At 36.2% G+C, this 22144-nt stretch overlaps 1 protein-coding gene across 2 annotated transcripts in view; it reads right to left on the bottom strand.

The window, feature by feature from the left end:
* LOC5568309 (breast cancer anti-estrogen resistance protein 1) overlaps positions 1–22144 on the bottom strand; it is a 451449-nt gene that overhangs the window by 335964 nt on the left and 93341 nt on the right. Inside the window, exon 1 of one of the 2 annotated variants that reach the window (XM_021841384.1) lies at positions 12392–13686. The exons of the other annotated variant lie outside the window; for it this stretch is intronic. Within the exon in view, the coding sequence (XP_021697076.1) occupies positions 12392–12499 (108 nt within the window). The 5' untranslated portion in view covers positions 12500–13686. Of the gene's footprint in view, positions 1–12391; positions 13687–22144 lie in introns of those variants that run through there. 2 annotated transcript variants of the gene reach the window in all.

Genomic DNA, 22144 nt, shown 5'->3' with positions numbered 1-22144 from the left:
TTCTGAAGAAGGTCTCAAATCTCTCTATTTTTACCAACATTGTCTCTAAAGTTTCTTTTTCCTTATTCGGTTCCAGAATAAACCTTCAGAGACCATTACGCGACTATTGTATAGGTTTCTCAAGAATTTCTTCTCATATTTATTCCTCGAGGAAAGGCTTCTTCTGGTATACTTTCATGGAATCCTCCAGGGCTCCCTCCGCTTACAGCAATCTTCCCAGTGATGTTTCCAGGTATCTTTAGAGGAATTTCTTCATAATTTTCTCTAGGAAATGCTAGAGCACTTCAACTACCTCTAGTAAATTCCACAGGGATCACTATTAATTGTTTTACTGATACTATCTGGTATATTGCTCCACATATTTTAAGACTGATTGGTCGGCGTTAAATCGTAGGGGACCAACAACAAAACTTAAAAAAAAAAACAGATTGTTCTGCCATTAGCTGAAGATTTACTTGATCTTTATTCCACTTTGATAAGATATGATAAATGTTGTTAACTGCTAAAGATATTTAACAAATTTTGTTTCAATGATTCATAAAAATTGTTAGAAGTATGTAGCGGGTCACCCTGGCTACATGCTTCTACCCATGTTTATTGATCATACAAAACAAAATATTACATATCTCTATCAGTTTACACATTCATCAAATCTTATCAAAGTGAAATGAAGCTGAGGTAGTGATCATAAGCATAACAACAAAAACGATCAGTGCGCTGAGGAATATTTCGTCAGAAATTGCAACAATTTCTACTGAAGACATATGTCAAAAAGCTGTTAGATTATTTCCCTCTTCAGATATGTCGTTCAACATTCACTCCAAATCCAAATTTGCGATAAGTTTCGAGCCCCGGAAATAATTTGAAAAAATATGAGATAATTTTGAAGAAAAATTTTAATTCAGGCTACATGGCTTTGACAAACTACGCCATGTTCGTCCAGACAACCTGTGTTCATCCTTACACAATGGCCTCCTTTGCAATTCGTCAACAAACTATGAACGACATATTAGGGTAAAAATTGAGCTGTTATCAAGATATCCGTCTGTAAATAAGGCAATCTGACGTTTATTCAGCTTTCTCTTTCCTGCATACGTACGCTTATGGATTGTTTTCATACGGAAACCGTTTCCGTATGAAAACAACAAACAAAAAAACCCATTCGATCTTGTTGCTGGAAAGAGAAGGGTGCGAGAGCCTTATAAGCGAAGTTTTATCCAGCTTTTTACGCTAGCTATAAAAGTACGGAGGGTAATTTGACTTTGAAATTTCTTGCTACCGTTTTTATAGTTAGGTCTTAGTAGGCCATTGAGCTTTTGCCGAGCGGTGCCACGAACACGTGCGCAAATTTGCTGGTGGAAAATTCTGCCGTTTGATTTTGCTGAGAACAGCTGATCTTTGTTTATATTTTCCACCAGCACTCTTTAAGTAGTGTTGGTGACATGCTGAAAGAGAGGAGACAGCTCACTGACAACCAAGGCGAGTCCAATTCCAAGAGAATTGGGCTCGCCTTGCTGACAACTGGCTTGTTTTCTTGGCTTCTTCGATTTATTCTTCTCATGTTTGGGTTGTGTACAATGGTTTCGAGAGCACAAACTGGATCAAAACCATTTTTACATCCCATTTATTATCAAAAAAAATCATAAAATTAAAAACAATCTATACTCCACTGCACTGTGACGTCACGCATCAATTTTGACAGGTACTGGTCCTGTTGTTTACAGTTTGGACTTAGTACTTTTTTCGAATTATTCTTAATTTCGTGAAAGTTTGCTGCGAGGAGAGGTCAAATCCACTGCAGATACCCACGGATCGTATTATTCTATCTTCCTACCATGGAAAATCGTCACCATCAGCATGCTGGTGATAGAAATGCGAAGATGAAAAAATGATGTAAAAAACGACTAAGTCCGTAACGTAAACAACAGGATAAATAAGTGAGGTTAGGCTCGTCATATGCAGTGCTCTATAGCAATTTGAGTCCAATCGACAAGATTTATATATTCAACAATTTTATATGCGAGGGCACAGGAAAAGAACTCATTCACAAATTTCATAACGCTGTAGCGGGTGGGTGGGTGTCGATAAGTTGTTACAGTTCATACAACATTTGAAAAATATTCATACAAAATGCGTTATAAGGGGGTGGGTAGGTGTCAAAAATGGTCATTTTTGGCGTTATGAAATTTGTGAATTCGCCCAAACAACCTGTATTTTCAGTCACATCCAGTTTTAGTTAGGCAAGTTTTGACGGTTTTTTCACGCTCTGCCCTTCGAATGTGCGGTTTTCCAGTGACAGTTGATGACAGGTTCCCTTGACTTTTGGGAGTTCGCAATCGAAGCCAGCTGTCCTAATTATTGCCGATAAAGAAATTCGAGAGAATAGCATTTTGGACATCGTTATTGGCATCGATTACTCTGATTAATAGGATCAGCAAACATAACCAAACCTGGCTTGGCCTTTATTTGCTAATCTTTCAGTAACTTCATGAAAAAGAGGATATATTAAAACTAACATGCAAATTTTCAAAGGTACCCGACTAGAGGCTTGTAACAAAAATATAATAAAGTTTTATCAGAATATGATATGCATATCATATTATGATATAATTTTGTTATCCACAGAACATATCAAAACAAAAATATAACATAATGTGTTTTATTTCCCTTTAAGATATTTTTTTGTTCATTTTTAACAACTTAATAACAAAATTAAATAGATACTTATGCATTTCAATAATATACAATATTATCGTCTATCGAACAGAATTTTAATTTTGATACTTTGCATCAAACATTATAACTTGGTTTGATATGTTTTTGATATAATAAAATACATTTTTTTATGTTTATGTTACTATTCATACACTTTTTGTTATAAATTTAGTTATTTTAACAACATCCTGCATCAAGTTTATAACAACCTATGTTCGAAAAAAACCTTATAACATAATAACATGTGCTGATATAATTTTGTTATGTACCTTTAGTCGGGTAGAGTGGACTGAGATGTTCGAATATTGATCTTCGTCAAGGTGTTTGTCATTCATATATGCTGATGCATTTGGGATTTTTCTACGAATGGCGTGACGTGAGAAATTTAGGTCTGGTATAGCGAGGTGACAATTCTAGACTTAAGTGAAGTGACTCGCCGTGTAAACCAACTGCAGTCGAGTATTGTCACCTCGCTATACGAGACCGAGATTTTTCACCTCACGCCACTCGTAGAATAAACCGATATTTCTTAACCATTGTCGGAGAGTTGGCTTGTTTATATCATTTGTGAGGACAGTCTACCTATTGGATCCAGAAAACGTGACCCAAGCTAGAGGTGCGATAAAAATATGTTTGACTTCTTCGTATTCAAAAATGGTCAGTAACGGCTCAGGCATTGATTTGGGCTGTTTTTAAGGCTGCTACTGACAATAAAAGGAACCGCCTATCTTGATACGTTGAAAATTTCTTCCCAGAAATGGTCCAAAAAATCACATTTTTCTGATCGCAGTACGCAGTTGAAAAGATATGTCATTTCAAATGGGACTCTCTGTAGGAAACTTCTTAATCTTAGTCAATGTTCATGTCAATGGTTGCTACTCCGTGATTGATCGGAACTGGTAAGAATAGCACTACGATCCAAATGAATAAGGGATGGGAGTTTCCGCTTACGCTCGCAATTTTAGCAGATCTAATATTATTGAACAATAACGGCGCCGGCCAAGTCCTTACAGTCAGTTGGGATGGGGAAGGAATGTTAGGGTGTAATGATTGTTGCTTCTAGAGACCGAGAATACCTCTGCATCTCCACAATCACCACGGGAAGGTTATTTATTAGTGAGGGAGGAAAAAATCTGGGAGTCACCTTTGGTCGGTGATGCGATCCATGGACAAGGGAGAAAATATACGACTTATATTTAAAGCTTGTTTTGTATTCTTGTCTCGAGGAAGTTTTGGTCCCGAAAACAAACCGTCTTGCTTGGGCTTTCCTTAATACCTACCCAGCAAGACGCGTGTAAACAAGAAAAAAAAGAAGTTCTCCGTTGACGAAAACACGCGCGAAACCGAGAACAAAACCTATCCGACGACGCATCAACGAACCATCCTGCTTGGGCTTTACGAAGCACTACCCAGCAAGACGCTCGAAAACAGCGAAAAAATCTCCGTCGACGAAAACACGCGCGAAACCGAGAACAAAACCTCTCCGACGATGCAAAAATCGAACTGTCCCGCTTGGGCTTCACGAAGCACTCTCCAAAACAGCATACTTAGCTTTAAACGAGAATTACTCAGAACTCCATAAATTTATTCGTTTATTATTTATTTATTAAGGTATGTCTTACAGAAAATCTCAAGCAAAATCATTAGTATTCGATCCCTGTAGCAATTTGTTTGGCACCAAATTTGTTGTTTGTTCGTAAAATTCGTTCACGTGATTCAGTTCTAATGGCTTCTTTTATCATAAATCTAAAACGGCAAAATATATAATTGAATTGTATAAAATGCAGAAAATTCGGAATAAAGCTTTCAGATTTTTGATACCTCAATGAGGGATTATTTTTTTTTGACTTTCCTTGGCATAAACATGAAAAAATTTCCACAACGCAAAGCTTGCGTAGATCGAACCATAAAAAAAATATAATGTAGGCGAGAAACGTCAAAAAGGGGTGATTCAAATATTATAGCTAGCTTGCGTAACAAGCTGGATTTTTGCGTTGTTATTCATGTCTCGCGATTGAGAGGAGCAAAAATCTAAAAAAATAATGTTAATAACTTCCAGAAAACCCCAATTGATTGATTATTACATATTTTCGGTCGATTACAGAATCAGATGGAAGTTTATGGTAGGTATGGAATATCCTAGAGCCCGCTTTTTGGACCATTACACTTCGACTGGCACTCAAAAATCTTTCTTGGTCTACTCTGACTGAATGCACATTTGAATATTATGTTCTTCAATGCCTTGAGCCAAAAAAAGTTTAGTTTTCAAATTGAAGTAGTGAAAAAACCAGGCAACTAAAGATACTGATGTCAAAGACAAATAGATCAAGTTTTCAGTCTGATCAGCTGACTAGATTTCCAAATTTGTGCTTTTGTAATTCATCTTTATCTATAGAAATACAAATATAATAAGAATGCCATGCTTTTATTTTTTTTAATATCCAATACTATCAAAAATTAATCGAAACACGTTTCGGAATTATTTTTTTTATTCGCTAATTAAAGAATTTGTTAGTTTTTTTATAATTGATCATCACTTTTCTTATTTATTTTTGAGGCCTCTTTTGATTACCGAATATACGAATATTTTCATTTTTTTATTATTTGTTTCTAATTTCCTTGTGACCACCGAAAAAAACGGGTTTGAACTTGTCTTTTCTTCTATGATAGACTGATTGTGGTAAAATATTAAATATTTTACGCTTGTCAATATATTAACCCATTTTTAGTTGTAACAGATTAAAAATTGATTGTCTTAAACGAATCGGTGGGGCAAGAGTTCGAATCAAGTGGGGGGTAAATTTTTTTTTATCGATAATTTTTGCACCGAGAATAGATCTCACTCATTATAAAATGCATAAAAATACACACTCAATTTAGATCAAATCACAATCGATCACACCCAATCACAAATCACAAACGCATTCTATGATATTTGGAACGCAACTTCAAGTTCCTTACTTGAATATTGTAAATTTTGCACCTTATCAAACGCGACGATTTGTAATCGTCGCTGGTGAAACCGTCGCCAAAATCGTCGCCAGCCAACCAACCGCTGTGAATTTGACGTTTTACCAGTCTTACCAACATAACGGCACATCACCTGCTTTGATTTGTTAGCTGGCGACGATTTGGTTGGTCTGTTTGAAAGTTGGCGGCGCGTTTTGTTGCCCATGAAACAGACAATACTCTAGCGTCGAACGAACGAGCGAACAGTACAGCGACTTGAGGCAATTCATATTGGTGAAGTCCTTGGCGATACGAAAAATAAATCCCAAGGTTATGCCTATCCTCTGTATTGTGTAGACTATTCTCAGAATGATTGGAAGAGTTTCTTGGAAAACCATTAGTGCATCCAACAGTTGTCTTTAAGTCAATTTTTGTAAAATCATAGCTAGCTTCATTACGAAGGATCGCAGCAATCTGTGAGCGTGGACGGACGTTCAAAAAATGTGGCTGTCATTTTTTGCGTATAAAAAGTTGAGCTTTTGCTGCTGGTTGAAGATTGTGCGTAAATTGAAGAGCTGGAGAAATTTGATGAAGTGGGAAAAGCTGACCCGAAAAAAATCGCTGGATTTGGAAGCAGATGATCCTGATCGACAAGACAGATTTCCTATTTTATTCATCGAGAACTGCTTGGACTTACGATTAAAGAAAGAAGATGTTGTACATCAATTTGGTGAGAGAATTCCATTTGATTATGTTTAACTGTGAACAAGTCATTCTAGCTTCATGACTAATTTGTGTATGGATTTAACCGTGGATAAGTATTTCACAGCGGTATATTTTTCGACACAGAATGACTTTTGCAAGCTTCAATTTATTTTTTTAGCCATGGGCATTCATTAGCCAATAAGCATTCATAGCCTATTTTTGCTCCTGTGTTTTCCAAACATTGATTTGTTTCTTAATGGGGAATAGGAATGTTTTCTTTTCTTTTCATTTCAGAGAGCGAGTAATGGCACTTAAGCCAAGGCTCTAGAGCCAGGGCATAAGGCAGAAATACCTATGTCCCATCCCAGGAATAGTGCACTACAATGGAGTGCGCCCTAACATTCTTAGCAAAGCCACTCCCAACGATTTTATCTATCCCCTGCAATGAAACGGTTGGTACGGTTGTCCCCGTTTCTTCCTTCAAACAGATTAGGAATTTTCGTCTATCATATTATTCATGAGTGAATAATCTGATCGCCGCCAGTTTCTAAACTATCTTCAATACAAAGTCTGCACAGCGGGCCTGGCCATTTTAATATTTGTATCATATTACCGATTTGCTGCAAATATTAATGCTGACAAGAAACTACTGGAAGAAATTTCGGAATTTCCAGGATGCTTTTCAACATTGGCTGTGCAAGCGCTTAGAATAGAATAGAATAGAATCATAGCTAGCTTCATTACAATAAGTTTTTGCTCTAGCATAAAATCCACCACTTCAATTTCTTGAGATTTATTCAGGAATCTTTAGAATAAATGCTGGTAAAATTGTTCATGAATGTCTACAGAGATACTTCTAGATCTAACTTCAAGAATTCTTGAAGCAATGTCTAGATGAATTGCTGAAGTTATCCTTAAAATCATAATTGAAGGCGTTCCAAGAGGCATCTTCAAGAATCACTCAAGTTTTCATATTAAGGCTGTGAACCGTTTCACCAGTTCGTTTAACTTTTAGTTAAAATTTGACAGCTCGATAGTTATTTCCCCTCCGGTTAGAAATAACCCTGCTCTGGAGAATGGTTAAACTTGACAGTTCGAAAATTATTTTTTGCTAACGTGAATTTGAGAATAACTAACCATCCGTCAACTTTGTTCTGAAATAACTACTCGACTGTCAAACCTCAAATGGGTCGACTGCGATGTTCAATTTAACCATTTGAGGGGAAAATAACTATTGAAATGTCAAATTTTAACTAATAGTTAAACGAACTGGTGAAACGGTTCACAGCCTAAGAGAGTTTTAACTTTGAGCGTTTCTTTTCGTCAATGCCTACTTTTTCCATAAAGGACAGTGAAGCTTTTATGGGCAGTATGTGCAGTGAACAAATCGATCCAATTGATGCAATCAACAGTCAAAACGGCCTCCGCCGTTTGCATTATTCACGGTTGCAACAATTGATGACAGCAGTCGGTAAGCGACGCCATCCGAAACCGAATTATGGACTACGTAATTAACCATCTGGACTTCCACCGTTTGTTCTCCCGGACCCGGTATTGATTGCCAATATACAGCCTAAGGCTACAGTGTAAACTAATTTTCAACCGTCGACGATGTCGCCCTCGCTCAGTTTCGTTGCTAACTTCACATCCTTTATTGCTCCGTGGTCATTCGGAAACCGGAAAGCTTGCCTAACTGACCGTGCTTATTTTCAAATTAGCCCGCTAGAATGGAATCGCAGTGTTGCCAGTATCTTTTCTAAGTGCAAAAGCATTTATTTTCAGATATGTCGCAATACTGAGTCGCAAACATATTAATAATTTCGCATACTAAAATTTGGATTTATGGTATAGTAGATTTATTACAAATTTCCATAGCTTGCTCAAAAGAACTAATTTTTCTAAGTACGACAGAACTGAACCAGAACACTGCGATCCTATGTTGCCAGATTTCTTAAATTTTCTTCTCTCCACGAATTTGACAAATAATTCATGTTCTTGTTGAAGTTATCTTGAATAACCAGATCGATTTTAACGTAGATCTGGCACCCCTTAACACCCCGTGTATCGAATCAAGTAGCCCGCGGAGCATTGATCGACCAACGCAACGATCGGAAATCGATTTTGACTTTCTCCCCCTGCGGTTCTACCATCAACAACACTGATGATTGGTTTTTGTTTTGGCTCGTGCACTCCGCCGCCTACTGCGAGTTGTTTCCAAACAAAGGTGCGCAAATGCTTTCGTTTTCATCAATCAACTGTCGATACACGTTTTTTGACGTTGGATAACGTCTTACGGCAACATACTGGGGTACAAATTTCGAAAAACGAAAAATCGCTCGCGTCACGAAAAGTGGTTAGATTTTGACTGTTAATAACTTACTAACGCCCGCATAAATTTTCAAGATTCTTGCACCAATCGTTTGCAAATCTTTCTACGAATCTACTCAAATAATGAAAACTATTGATTTTCATGGCTAAACTATTGAACAATTGGTAAATATCGAGGCATGTCTTATTTTTAATAGAAAAGCACATTTTTCTTGCTGTTATAAGGTTTTGACGTTTTGGAGTTTACATGTGCCGTAATTTAGTGATAATTGTAATTTAGGTAATTGATAATTTAGGTAATTGATAATTTTTCATGGTTTTTCTTGTCTGTTTTCAATCATGTTGAAAATGACAAACAACTGAATACAAGTACGACGGTCTAGCCTCTTTGGCTCATGTGCCAAAATTTTATAACAAATGTGGTTTTAGTGCTAAAAATCATCCCTTAAATAAAAAATCGGGTAATCCCATTTCGGGGTGAAATTGATCTCTTGTCAATGCGATTATTGTTATTTTTTGAAACGACTCTACATAATGAATATGAGCTCCCTGAATTCGAATATGCTTGCAAAATGCTTAATAATGCAGTATGTAAAGAAATAATGAACAGTTAATTTCAAGAAATGTGATAAAAACGCCTAGATGTAGGCAATTTCCTAAGGAAAAACCTGATATATAACAGAAATTTAATTATTTCAACCGTATGAGCTAATTGGTACCAGTTTAGAAGATGAAATTGGGCTCGGGGATATATTTTAAGCATCCTTACAAACTTTACTTACTTTGAATAATTCCGTTGTCGTCGTCGCTACCTACATGCAAATGCATGCTAGAGCGATCAGAGTATTAATTTGTCAAACAAAGAGCTAAAACTAATCAGCAACAGCTAACTAGAAAACTAATCAACCAAAATTATAATTGATAAATTTCGTATAATTTGTGATCTCGCCCTAAAAGCCATTGGTAACCTAGTATGTAGCTCCCCGTTTCTAAGCAAATGAATGGTCCAGGATGGAAACTGTTACCACTAGGAGATAGAGGAGAATCTTCTCTTTATCGTATCATAGTTGAATAATGTGTAAATTCATTCATTTGCTCGGTAATAAAAAGCTACACGCTTGGTTACCAATGGCTTTTGAGGCGAGATCACAGGTGATGCGAGAAATGAATAATTTAATTAATAAATTAATAGTAATAGATGAAATGTCTCTGGTTGCAACTCTTTTACGTCGAATACATTGTTGTGACCCGTTTTGTTTGAAATTGTGCTGCAATTCAATTTAAGCGCGTTCTCCACGGATACGACGAGTCAGTTGGATGTCCTTCGATATGATGCTGAAACGCTTGGCGTGGATCGCGCACAGGTTGGTAATCTTAAACAAACCGATCAGATAGGCCATTCGCTTCCTGCATGACCATGACGGCCGAGCTCTGGAATTGCAGATTTGCCTCTACATTTCCCTGGATACCACTACGAAGCAGAAAAAGTTCTTCATGGTGCGGAACTTCTTCCAGTATCAAAAGGAACTTTAACATCGATTTGAGCAAAGAGGAGAACATGGAGCTCGCGGACTTCATGGAGAAGTACCTCAACCTCAAACTGGATTCGTAAACTACTAAAGAAACCAATCTTAGTGGATCATGCGTGGATCTAACTTTCGACCGAAATATTTGTTTGGGAAGCAAGAGTTACCGCTCATGCTTATTCTTCCATCAACCGAGTCTATCGGTGTTGAAGTGTTAACCGAACCAAACTTACACCACAGATTTTCTGTGCTAACACACAATGTCCACAATAGGTCAGAATTGACATGCAACAAATAATATGAAAATTGATAAGATTTTTATCAGTAGAAATCTTCCATAAGTTTGTGCCGGTCTTAAGCCAGGAAATAGATGAAGCTAACGTTATCCAACGTCAACTTGGCGGTTGTATCTCGGAAACAACCTTTTACTTTTTTTCTCATTATTTTTCCTAGCAATTGCAAAGACTGGTACACAATAAAAGGAAGAAACCACTTGTCACTCGTGTTGTGGCGAAAAGCTTTTAATTATTACCTGAGACGAGACTCGCGGAGACGGTCTTCTTTTTCTGCGATTGCTGAGTTTTTTTTCTTATTCCATTCAGTGTGTACATCAATTTTGCGCAAGCCGTTCAAGCTCTCACATGATCATCTCAGCAAAAAACTATTGCGTTCGCTTCACACTGAAGTATAAACGGCATTTTGAGTGAAATTTCATGTCAGAAAACGTAGCAGACATTATAAATAATTAGTCTTGTGTTTAGATTTATCAGTATTTTTGGAAAAATTGCTCCGCTGACGGAGGTCTTTAATAACAGTTTATTTTGAATACAATACTTTTCACTTTTTCAGCCATGAAAACGATGGGCTGCATTTGACGTTTCGTGACAGCGGAATCTGGGCTGCATATGACGTTGATATTTTTCCTCTTCGCGAGTCTCTCTCGGATTATTACGAAACAGTGAACAACATCATTATTGTTGATCTGCTGTTATGCATGTGCCCGTGAGTGACGGCTAACTGTAAGATGACGAATCACACCTACTTTCGGTAATGGCAATTTATGACACTTTGCCGAGTTTCACCTTAAATGGATGAAAGTGCAAGTACAAATATAGCACTGTTTTCTGTTATTAAATGTAACAGTTGGAGTACGGTTTTCAACGGATTCAATCAATTTGTTTGCTTGAGCTTTATCAGACGAACGGAATGTTTGAACTTTATCAGACGATCTTTTGAAAACATGACAGAAATCAACAACGATGTCCTCGTCATAATCAGTCATTTGTATATGATAAATTTTAGGTAATACCGTTACATGAGATTGTAAAAGTAAGCAGTAGAAAAAAAAAAACAATATTAATATGAATATGTCTATATGAATTTGTTACACTCATTCAACGTAAAAATGGTGCAAAAGTCAAAACTGAAAACGCAGTTTTCTCCTTTTAAACCAACAACTTGAAGAAACTAAAAACTCACAGCTGTTTTATTTGGCAAATAATAAAGCTGTGTTTTTATTTTTTTTTATTTGTCTAGTTAAAATCTGAGAGAGAGGAGACAGCTCACTGACAACTGGCTTGATTTCTTGACTTTTTTGATTTCTTCTTCTCATGTTTGAGTTGTGCACAATGGTGCACTATTTTCACATCTCATTTCTTATCAAAAAGATCACAAAATTGAAAAATATCAATAGCAATTTGAGTCCAATCGACAATATTTAAATAATCAACGATTTTATATGCGAGAGCAAAGGGAAACAACCTGCATTTTCAATCATATACAGTTTTAGTTTGGCCTAGTTTTGACGGTTTTTCACGCTCTGCCCTTCGAATGTGCGGTTTTCCAGTGACAGTTGATGACAGGTCCCTTGACTTTTGGGAGCTTGCAATCTAAGCCAGCTGTCTCCTCTCTCTCAGGTCAAAATGAGAAAACTGCTTTTTTCAGTTATGACTTTTGCACCATTTTGACTTGGACCTTGAATAACTTAAGAAAATAGTAAAACTATGCATAGAAGAACAATGTTGGTTAATTCGATTGACATGATTTTGGTAAACAGACATTAATTGTATTTACAATTTTATGATGCAATAAATACAAGTACAATTGAAACAGATCGAATAAACTCAGACTTAAAACGATAACAAATCCCTAAACAAAACATTCCCCACCTTTGCCGGCTTCGGTTCATCATAGTCGTATTCGATGTGCATGCTGCTACCACGACTGCTGCTTAGCAACGTCGGCGTCGGTGACTGTGGTGACATTGGATGCGGCATGATGATACGTTCTTGTCAACTTGTCAACCCAACGCCTACTACAAGATTCCTGTTCCAGCGAAGCAGGCTTTCACTCACTTTGTCCACAACCTTTTTTTTTCTTCTTTCTTTCTCCTCTTTCGTGCCCTGTAGAAGTCACGTTTTCGTGACAACTGAACGTTTAGCTAATCTACGTTAATGACCGCCACTGCTGCTGCTGCTTGGATTTGCCTTTTCACTTAATCTCCTGCTTGCGTGAGCTGGCTTTGCCTCGATCAAACGACACTGAACTGGTTAGCTGGACTCCGTTACTGCATCCAATTAGCTAATTAATCGCACACACAAACCGAGACCGAATCACCATTTTACCAGTTGAGGTAGCTTTGAACTTGACGTGACTGGGCGATATCAATTCAAAATATTTCCGCTTCACATCACTTGTACCGCTGCCAATCGGAAGCCGTGATTTTTCATCTTTCCTTTCATTCACTTTTCACAACATTCCCGAAAATCATTTCAAGTAATTTTCACCTCACACTTATCATCGCTTTGTGCTTCATCACTTTCTCGAAACTTTCGCACCTCTGGACGATTTGCTTGGAATTCTCTTCTACTCAACTGCACCTTTTCATCGCGGCAATTGGTCAAGCAATTTTAACGCAATTATTTTGCATACATATGCACAATACGCGATCACGCAGAGTGAACTCCACAACACTTCTCAGCATGAGCACTTTGGCCACATCAAGTGAGCACTTCAGCACTGAAAAACATTCAATCAATCATTTATCATTACATTTCGATTGCATTCTCCTTTGCGGCAATCTTCTGCCGGTTATATCGCAAAAGCCGCACGTTAACTGCCGGCTGCACCGAAACTTTCCGCTCTTTTGACAAACCACAACAATCCGGTCCAATAAATAAAATTTATTATCCAAATGGACCGAATTTCTCGATATCACACTTTTCTCCGGCTATAATCACTTCGATGATGACAATGTCACGCGCGCGTTGGTGACCGAAACACTTGTAAAAACATCAACGCTTATACCGACAAATACCGCACACGGTGGTATGCACAATTCACCTTTTCCCAACGACAACAATAAAAAAAAATCGATCGGAAAATCGTATTTGGAAGCGTGACAACAATAGGAAACGACGACGACGTCCGAGTGTACCCGTACGCTTCGGACGACGGCTCACGAGCGAATGACGAGAGAGGTTGCGTTGGTTCGTCGCGATGCGTTCGGCGCATTCGGCCGGCGCTGATTGGTACACGAGAGAGAGAGAGGGCCGAAGTTCGGGAGATGCAGAGAGAATATCTTTCATCGTTATTTGCTGGAGAAGCGAAAAAAGCGGGCGAAATTCATTGATGAATGCGTGAGAACAAACAGACTCTCGGAATTTTGGTTTGATTGATATGGGCAGGACAAATTCAAATATCAAAGCATGTTGGAAAATAGGGAATAAGTATCGTTGAATCAGTTGTAGCTTAGTTGAAACGATGCGTGGGAAACTTCTTGCAAGAAAAGGCCATAAGCAAATTATCTTGAAATTTCTTAGCAAATAACTACGAGGATTATTTGTCTAAAAATTTTAAATGCTGACAGATTTATACACTCACCTAAGCGCTTGCTTGGAATGTATTGTTACATTAGACGACGAACCTTCAAAAAGCATATCTCTCCAAATGAGGTTCGAATTCATGCATTCACATAGAGCGCATGTGAAGTTTCATCTTCTCTAAATTTTTATTAAGCTTTTATCATGACCATAACGATGGTCAACGCCACCCAAGGAAAGGTTCCTAGAAAGCCGCTATGTTGTGATCCAATTTAACGCTTCCTCATGTTAACGACCACTCATTTAGAGACATAGGTTTCATGATCCCTTTGCTCATTCGTAGGATACTAACTAATAGGTGGCAGCCACCAGCCATCAAGATCGAGACCCCCTTTCTTGACAGAGATCTACGCAGATAGCTAGTTAATTAGTTAAGCCTGGCACATGAAGCTCAACTTTGTACCTTCGAGTTCGAATCATCAGATGAAGATATCAGCCTCGGTAGAATCCGGTTTGCGGCGCCACAGAGAAATTATGCCGAGACATCAGTAACAGTTTTCTGTTGTCATCATCATAGTTAAGGCGAAGAGAGGTGAAGGTGCACTGAGTTTATTTTTGATATAATTCATAATGAAAACATTTTCTCAGTGTTTGTAACGAGTGAACAAGCAATCAATAACTATTTTTTCCTGTATCTTTATAAGCCCTAAGCTAGTTAATCTCGGGACCAACGGCTTTACATCCCTTCCGAATGAAGTCGTCACTATGACATGTGTGTCATATGTGACAAATTCGGGATTGGGATTCAATCCCAGGTCCTCAGCGTGAGAGGCGTGAGTTATATCTTTATGATCTTGATAGGACTGTTAAATGATTACCCAAGTAACTATAAGTGGGAGACCGGATCAGCATTAGATATAGGGATTGGGTAGCTTTCCCCAATAATGCAGCAATGCGTTCTGATGCCTGTCAGTTTTATGTAGGGTGGGTGTACCAAATATGAATGCAATTAGTCAACAGTGTGGATAAAAATCAAAATTGTTGGCTTGTTGATGTTAATTATAAACTTTCAGCCTAGCGGAACAGATTAATTAAACAGTTTAAGTGCTAAATTAACTTAAAGTTCCAAAACAATGTTTTAAAAAAATATGTAGTGTTCCTATCATTCGGCGTAAATGTGTTGCGATCAAGATTTATTGAAGGCAGGTTCAGCAATCTAAGCAGTCAGTGAGTGCGAGATGAGGTCAGCTACAGGGAAAATGGAAGTGTTAGGGATTGTTTACCACAGAAAACAAATCCTACCGGTAATGTGAAAATAAAGTAAAGTAACGTTTACCTTCTTCGTGTGTTTTAGAGGATGTAAAATTCAAGTGTTTTTTTTATTTAATTGAAGAGAAGCTATTATGATGCTAAATGCCTTCTATGACATGGTGAATTAAAAAGACAAACGAAACGAGATGGCGTGTGGCTGTGAAAAATGTCTGGAGGTGCGTCTTGAGTTAGCATCTTCAAACAAAAACAAACTCGCTTGGTATTTCAAAATGGCGAATAGGACATCATGACACTATGAACTACCTCCCTTCTAGATACCTTGGTTCCGATGATGTATGGATTATTTTCATTAATGAACTCCAATGCCATCCACAATTATTGATATTGTTACACTTATAAGTAAAGAAGTAATAAATCAATTTATTGCAATGGGTTCATGGGAGCAAATACATTTTCGAAAAGGAGTCGAAAAATTGTGGAAATTCTAAATATGATACAGAACAGCATTCATGAAGATACATTGGTTTTTCGGTTCGTGGTTTTGGGGAAAATACTGCGAAAATTCAAAATTTAGCATCGCTAACATGAAGTCAGCAGCTGCCGCTTGCTAATGTTTTTGTAGACATAAAACTGTGCAACAAACATAACATTTTTGCGTGTTACAAAGATCAAATTATGTGTCTAGGAGTTGTTGAATCTGATGCCGTTTTAGGAAATGTTCCAGCTCGTCACAATTTTGAGCGTTATTGTAACGTTTAAATTTATATTTCAATGCATTGAATTGAACATGAACGAATTTATTGCATGGTATATTGTATACAAGCTTAATACTGAAGCCAAGCTATAATTTTAAATTCTAATGAATAAAATGGGATGAATGGGATAAAGGTGATTTTGTTACGTGATAGTCAATGTAACACTTTTTTTAAATGTATACTTTTGCAAAAAAACATGTTTTTTTAATTATGATTCGTGGTTCACGACTAACTAGCCGAGTGGAAGTTTGACAACTACCAAAACTAAGCATTACATAAAAAAGTTACACGTTCGAGTAAAGACTTCACGCCAACTCGACAAAGGGATTGGCAGTACCCCTTTAGAATTCAATGAAACTTTCTGGGTGTGATGACTATGTGAAACTAAGATACTTTACATACTTTGTTTTTTTTTTCAAAATCGATCTAGACTAACATTTGGAAAGGGTCAAAGTTTGTTTATACTTTTTTTTATAAACCCGTATAACTCGAAAACGATAAGACCTACAAAAAAGTGTTGTATGGGGGACTGTCGTGAAATTTTCTGACGTTTTAGAGAAAAAAAATGAAAAAATAATAACACATTTTCTACACTGAAAAAAAAAATGATTCAAAACTTTAAAGTCGATTTAAAAAAAAACGGCCATTTCAGATTTTGATCATCTTTAAGCAAAAAGTTTTGTAATTAAATTTACTAAAAGTCGTCCATACATTGCAAATTGGGCATATTTTAGGGAAAAAAGTTTTTCTAACATCGAATTTTTTAAGTCCCAAAGTTTTTTTTTTACTTTTTTTATAAACCCGTATAACTCGAAAACGGTAAAACCAACAAAAAAGTGTTGTATGGGGGACTGTCGTGAAATTTCCTGACGTTTTAGAGAAAAATAAAAACACATTTTCTGCACTGAAAAAAAAATATTCAAAACTTTAAAAACGATTTAAAAAAAAACGGCCATTTCAGATTTTAATCACCCTTAAGCAAAACGTTTCGTAATTAAATTAAATAAAAGTCGTCCATACATTGCAAATTGGGCATATTTTAGGGAAAAAAGTTTTTCTAACATCGAATTTTTTAAGTCCCAAAGTTTTTTTTTTACTTTTTTTATAAACCTGTATAACTCGAAAACGGTAAGACCTACAAAAAAGTGTTGTATGGGGGACTGTCGTGAAATTTCCTGAAGTTTTAGAAAAAAATATTGAAAAAATAAAAACACATTTTCTACACTGAAAAAAAAAATATTCAAAACTTTAAAGTCGATTTAAAATAAAAACGGCCATTTCAAATTTTGATCATCCTTAAGCAAAAATTTTCGTAATTAAATTTTCTAAAAGTCGTCCATACATTGCAAATTGGGCATACCTAGTCAACATTTTGGTTGGTATAACTTTTGTTATACATCATTCTATATGAATCAATTCAATCGTATAGAATGCACGACCAGGCTATATACCTACCAAAGGGGAGGCTATATGCGTACTTGGCACGACTTATTCGGACTTTCTGCGATCAGATATACGATGTCACAAAATTTGGATGAAAATAAAAAAAAAAAAGTTTCCAGCAAGTCTCGAACACGGGACCTCTGGATCAGGAATCGGGCACCTTACTATTGTACCACCAAGGGTTACTTATCTGATGGGTGATCATTTGCCAATTTTAATACATGTTTCATGTAAAGCGACACATACTTTGTTGTTCTTTGAGGCCCATCGTCAGCAGATAGACAAAGTTTGGGAAGCAATTTTTGCTAAGTTATTGCGATTTCATACGATGCTTACTGGATTGATATATGATCTGTCAGTTTGTATAACATAACGTGATTCTATGTTGCACTATTTACGACATGTTTTGTTGTCAACACAGATTGTCGTTTATGAATCGTATTGGGGATTTATATACAACTTGTATTGACATTGAGAACGCTTAATATGGCATCTTGTGCAATTCTGGTTTTGGACGCATGAATATGTGATTTTGGATGCACATTCTTATACGATACGTGGTTCACTTGGTATTTTAGGAAAAAAGTTTTTCTAACTTCAAACTGAAATTTATTTTTTCAAAGATTTTGTTTTAAACCGTCAAATATGATCGTTTTTTTCAAGTGATAAATGAGTTTGAATCAGAAAATAGATTGTATTTTTTATTGAGAATAGTTAAAAAACGGAATTATACAGTGATTATGTTTTTTAAAAGCAGGCAATCAATGGACTTCGCCTCTGTCTATGAGAAAATCAACTCCGTCTAACAATCCCACGGATTTTTATGGTTTGAAAGGTATCACAACAGTATTGCAAACATTAAAAAGTAACAACCTTATCCATACCCCATTTAAAAGTTTTGTGAAAAAAAAAATTACTAAACGTACTTGCGTTAAACGCCAGATGAGTCAGAAATAATGAATATGTTTGTATTGCTATCTACCTAATAAAAGTTGATAAGCTGACTCATGATTTTACTTGCAAATAACAGTCTGCTTTTCTACGAAACAAAAAAGACTCCTTTAAACAAGGTTAAATACTGGTAATTAGCGACTTTTCAGAGAATTATAACGCTGCTCAAGGATATCACTGGAATAATTTCCAAGCAACGATACACCAATTCTAGATTTACCATAAAAAAGATAATAAATTGGAAAATGTTAGTTTTATTATAATATCAGACCCATGACACAGTAGCAGTTCAGCTATTTATTTCAAAATTGATAAATTTTGTTAAACAAATCAAAAGTTATTTTTAAGTCAGATGGAGCTGCAGCTCATTATAAAAAAAGGAAACAGAGTGGCACTTTTTTGCAACATCTCACGGCAAAGGCCCCTGTGACGCTATTGGTGGAACTCTCAAGCAAATGGCAAAAGAGCAAGTCTTGCAAAATGCTATGGAAACACAATCGCAACTCCGCGAGAACTATTCGACTGGGCAGTGAAACAAACTGATACATGTATCACCAAATTAAATTTCTGTTATAAATCTCATGAACAATATGTTAAAATGTCAGAGGAATTGGTGGAATTGTTTGATAAGGTTAAAACTGTCCCTGGTACCCAAAAATATCATTGTTTTATGCCTATTAGTGATACACAAATTGCACCCAAACGGTATACCAATTCAGAGGATGAACCAAAAATATTCAATTTATTCAGTAAAGCCCAAAACTAATGTAAATATTCACGTGCAGATACTACGTTTAAGGATATATAGCAATAATAAAAATAAAAACAAACCACGACTTTTTTCATAAGCATAATATTGACCCTTTCCAGACACCTGTTAAGATTGGCTTTGACCAAATAAGAAATTAAATATTATTGTGATATCTTTCCAACCATAAAAACCCATCGGATTGTTAGACGGAGTTGATTTTCTCAAAAGCGGTATGGTGCAAGATCAATTGAATTTAATTAAAAAAAAAACACTGTATAATTCCGTTTTATTTCTTTTAACTACTCCCAATAAAACAAATATGGGCTGTTTTGTGATTAAAACTCATTTATCACTTGAAAATATGATCATACTAGACTATTTAAAGCGAAATAAACATAAAATAAAAAAATCATTTTGGACTTAAAAAAAATGATGTTAGAAAAACTTTTTTCTCTAAAATATGCCCAATTTGCAATGTATGGACGACTTTTAGTAAATTTAATTACGAAACTTTTTGCTTAAGGATGATCAAAATCTGAAGTGGCCGTTTTTTTTAAATCGACTGTAAAGTTTTGAATCATTTTTTTTTCAGTGTAGAAAATGTGTTTTTATTTTTTCATTTTTTTTCTCTAAAAAGTCAGGAAATTTCACGAAAGTCCCCCATACAACACTTTTTTGTACACTTTACCCTAATTTCCCAATTTTTAAGGTATTATATCTCTTTACATTTTCATACAATAAGCTACACTAAGAATTCTTCAAGCGATGCCTAAAATAATATCTGCACTGTTTCCTGTGCAATTTAACTTCCTAAATTATTCTAGGAATTTGTACCGTTTTTTTTTTTGTTTCAATTTCCAGTAAGTCATTTTATGAGACGTTTCGAACCATATGTTTTCCAGGTAGTCCCTTGAATCTGTTGCATGCTCCTGTGGAGCTGGCAACGACATCCGGATCGTATCCGGTTCGCGTAGTGACCGCACTATCGGTATCGATCATCCGTGTAAACGCTTACGTATTCATTTCAAATCATACCAAAACGAATCTTTTCCCATGTCCAAACTCCCAGTATTTTCTTGTGGAAGTACAGAGGACTCCTCGGCTCCTATAAAGCAAGTAACTCGTCAACATTCTCCTCCGATTTCCAAATTGACCTGCATTCGGATGCAGCCGGCGCCGGTATTGTTTGTTATAATAATGAGATCACCAGTACTTATACCTACATCGAAGATGCTACTGATCCTGAGTAGCGTCTGTTGTAGTACAACTATTCTTGCAATAACGGAGTAGCATCTGCGGGTGGTCAATCATGCTCATGCTCATGCTCAACGAAGGTCGTAGGTGTCATCTTTTGTTCGGCAATAATAAATTAATGAATACAATTTGAATCTTTGGAATAATGGAAAAGTATTGAATATGTCTCAAAAATTAACCCGATTCCATATTCGTAAACTTAACAAAAATCAAACATAACACAATAAAAACTTTTTTTTCAATGTGCTAGATGCTTTCTCAAGTCCTTCAAAATGTTGTTTATGTGTAGTAGAGTCTACTGGGATATTTTATTATCGAAGATTTTTGAAGCTCGATTAATTTTAAGAAAAAAAAACGTATTTTCAATGATTTAGCGTAGCATAGCTATAACGACTGTACAAATCGTAGGTGGCTGTACAATACTCAGCTCTATTAATTTTGAGAAATCGATATGGAGTGTCGCAAAAAAAAAAAACGTTTGGGATGAACGTATTTTTCTACATAATAGAAATATACAAAACAAGCATCACATTGTATACCTGACCACGTCCTTACAATCGCTGGAGGATGGAAGGAATGTTAGTTCAACGTCTACTTAAGAAGATACAGGGAACTCAAACTATCTTCATACACGTCACGGGATATGGAGATTGTGTTAGTAGGGTAGAGTGTATAGAAAGATGAGCTCAATTCGAAAACTTAGAGCATTATAAATAAAATACGGCAAAAAGTACATAAATATCAATTTGAAATTTACCTGATTTATCCGAACCATTACTGAAAGAAAAGTTTTAATTAGTTAGACCTCAAAGATATATATTTGCATAGCGTTTTCTCTTTTAAGCATACTAAGGGTGTGAACCGTTTCATCGATTCGTTAAACTTTCAGTTAAAATTTGACAGCTCAATGGTTATTTCTCCTCCTATTAAAAATAACCCTGCTCTGAAGCATGGCAACTTGACAGTTTGAAAGTTATTTACTGCTCCCGCTAATTTGAGAATCACTAACCATCTGTCCTGTCAACTTTGTTCTGAAATAACTACTCGACTGTCAAAGCTCAAATGGGTCGACCGCGAAGTTCAATTTAACCATTTCAGGGGAAAATAACAGGGGGCCAACGAAAGACGATTTCTCCGTAGCTTACAACAATAACACGTTGAAAATAGTTTCTCCTTTTATATAATGGCCTACACAATTGTTTACTCATTCACTTGCATATTTCTAGCAATCGTGTAATTTTTGAACAATAGCACACTAAAATCAATTTCGTCATTATGCGTCTTACCCAGCTTAAACCCACGTTAATGAGTAGTTATAAGTTGACGTGAAGAACCCAAAATTTTTGGATTTCCAAAAATGTCAAAATCATGTTGACCACGGTTCATATATATGTGGTTGACAAGCTTGGAGGACCCGTGGAAAATAACTATCGAAACGTCAAATTTAAACTAATAGTTAAACGAATTGGTGAAACAGTTTACAGCCTAAGATTAAATTGTTTGCTTCAATGATAAAATGATTTCGAGATATCGAAATAAGGAGGATATCGAGATATGGAGAGTGATGAGATTTTTCATAAAATTTGTTCCATGCTTACTTTCACGGCATAAAAATTAACAAGGCAGGATCTTTACGGGTGTAAACATCGAACTTGATTGTAAACCTGTGACGTC

Source organism: Aedes aegypti, chromosome 2 (assembly GCF_002204515.2).
Source record: "Aedes aegypti strain LVP_AGWG chromosome 2, AaegL5.0 Primary Assembly, whole genome shotgun sequence".
NCBI lineage: Eukaryota > Metazoa > Arthropoda > Insecta > Diptera > Culicidae > Aedes > Aedes aegypti.
Note: the sequence above shows the minus strand (reverse complement) of the source record. Positions and strands in the feature narration are given on the sequence as shown.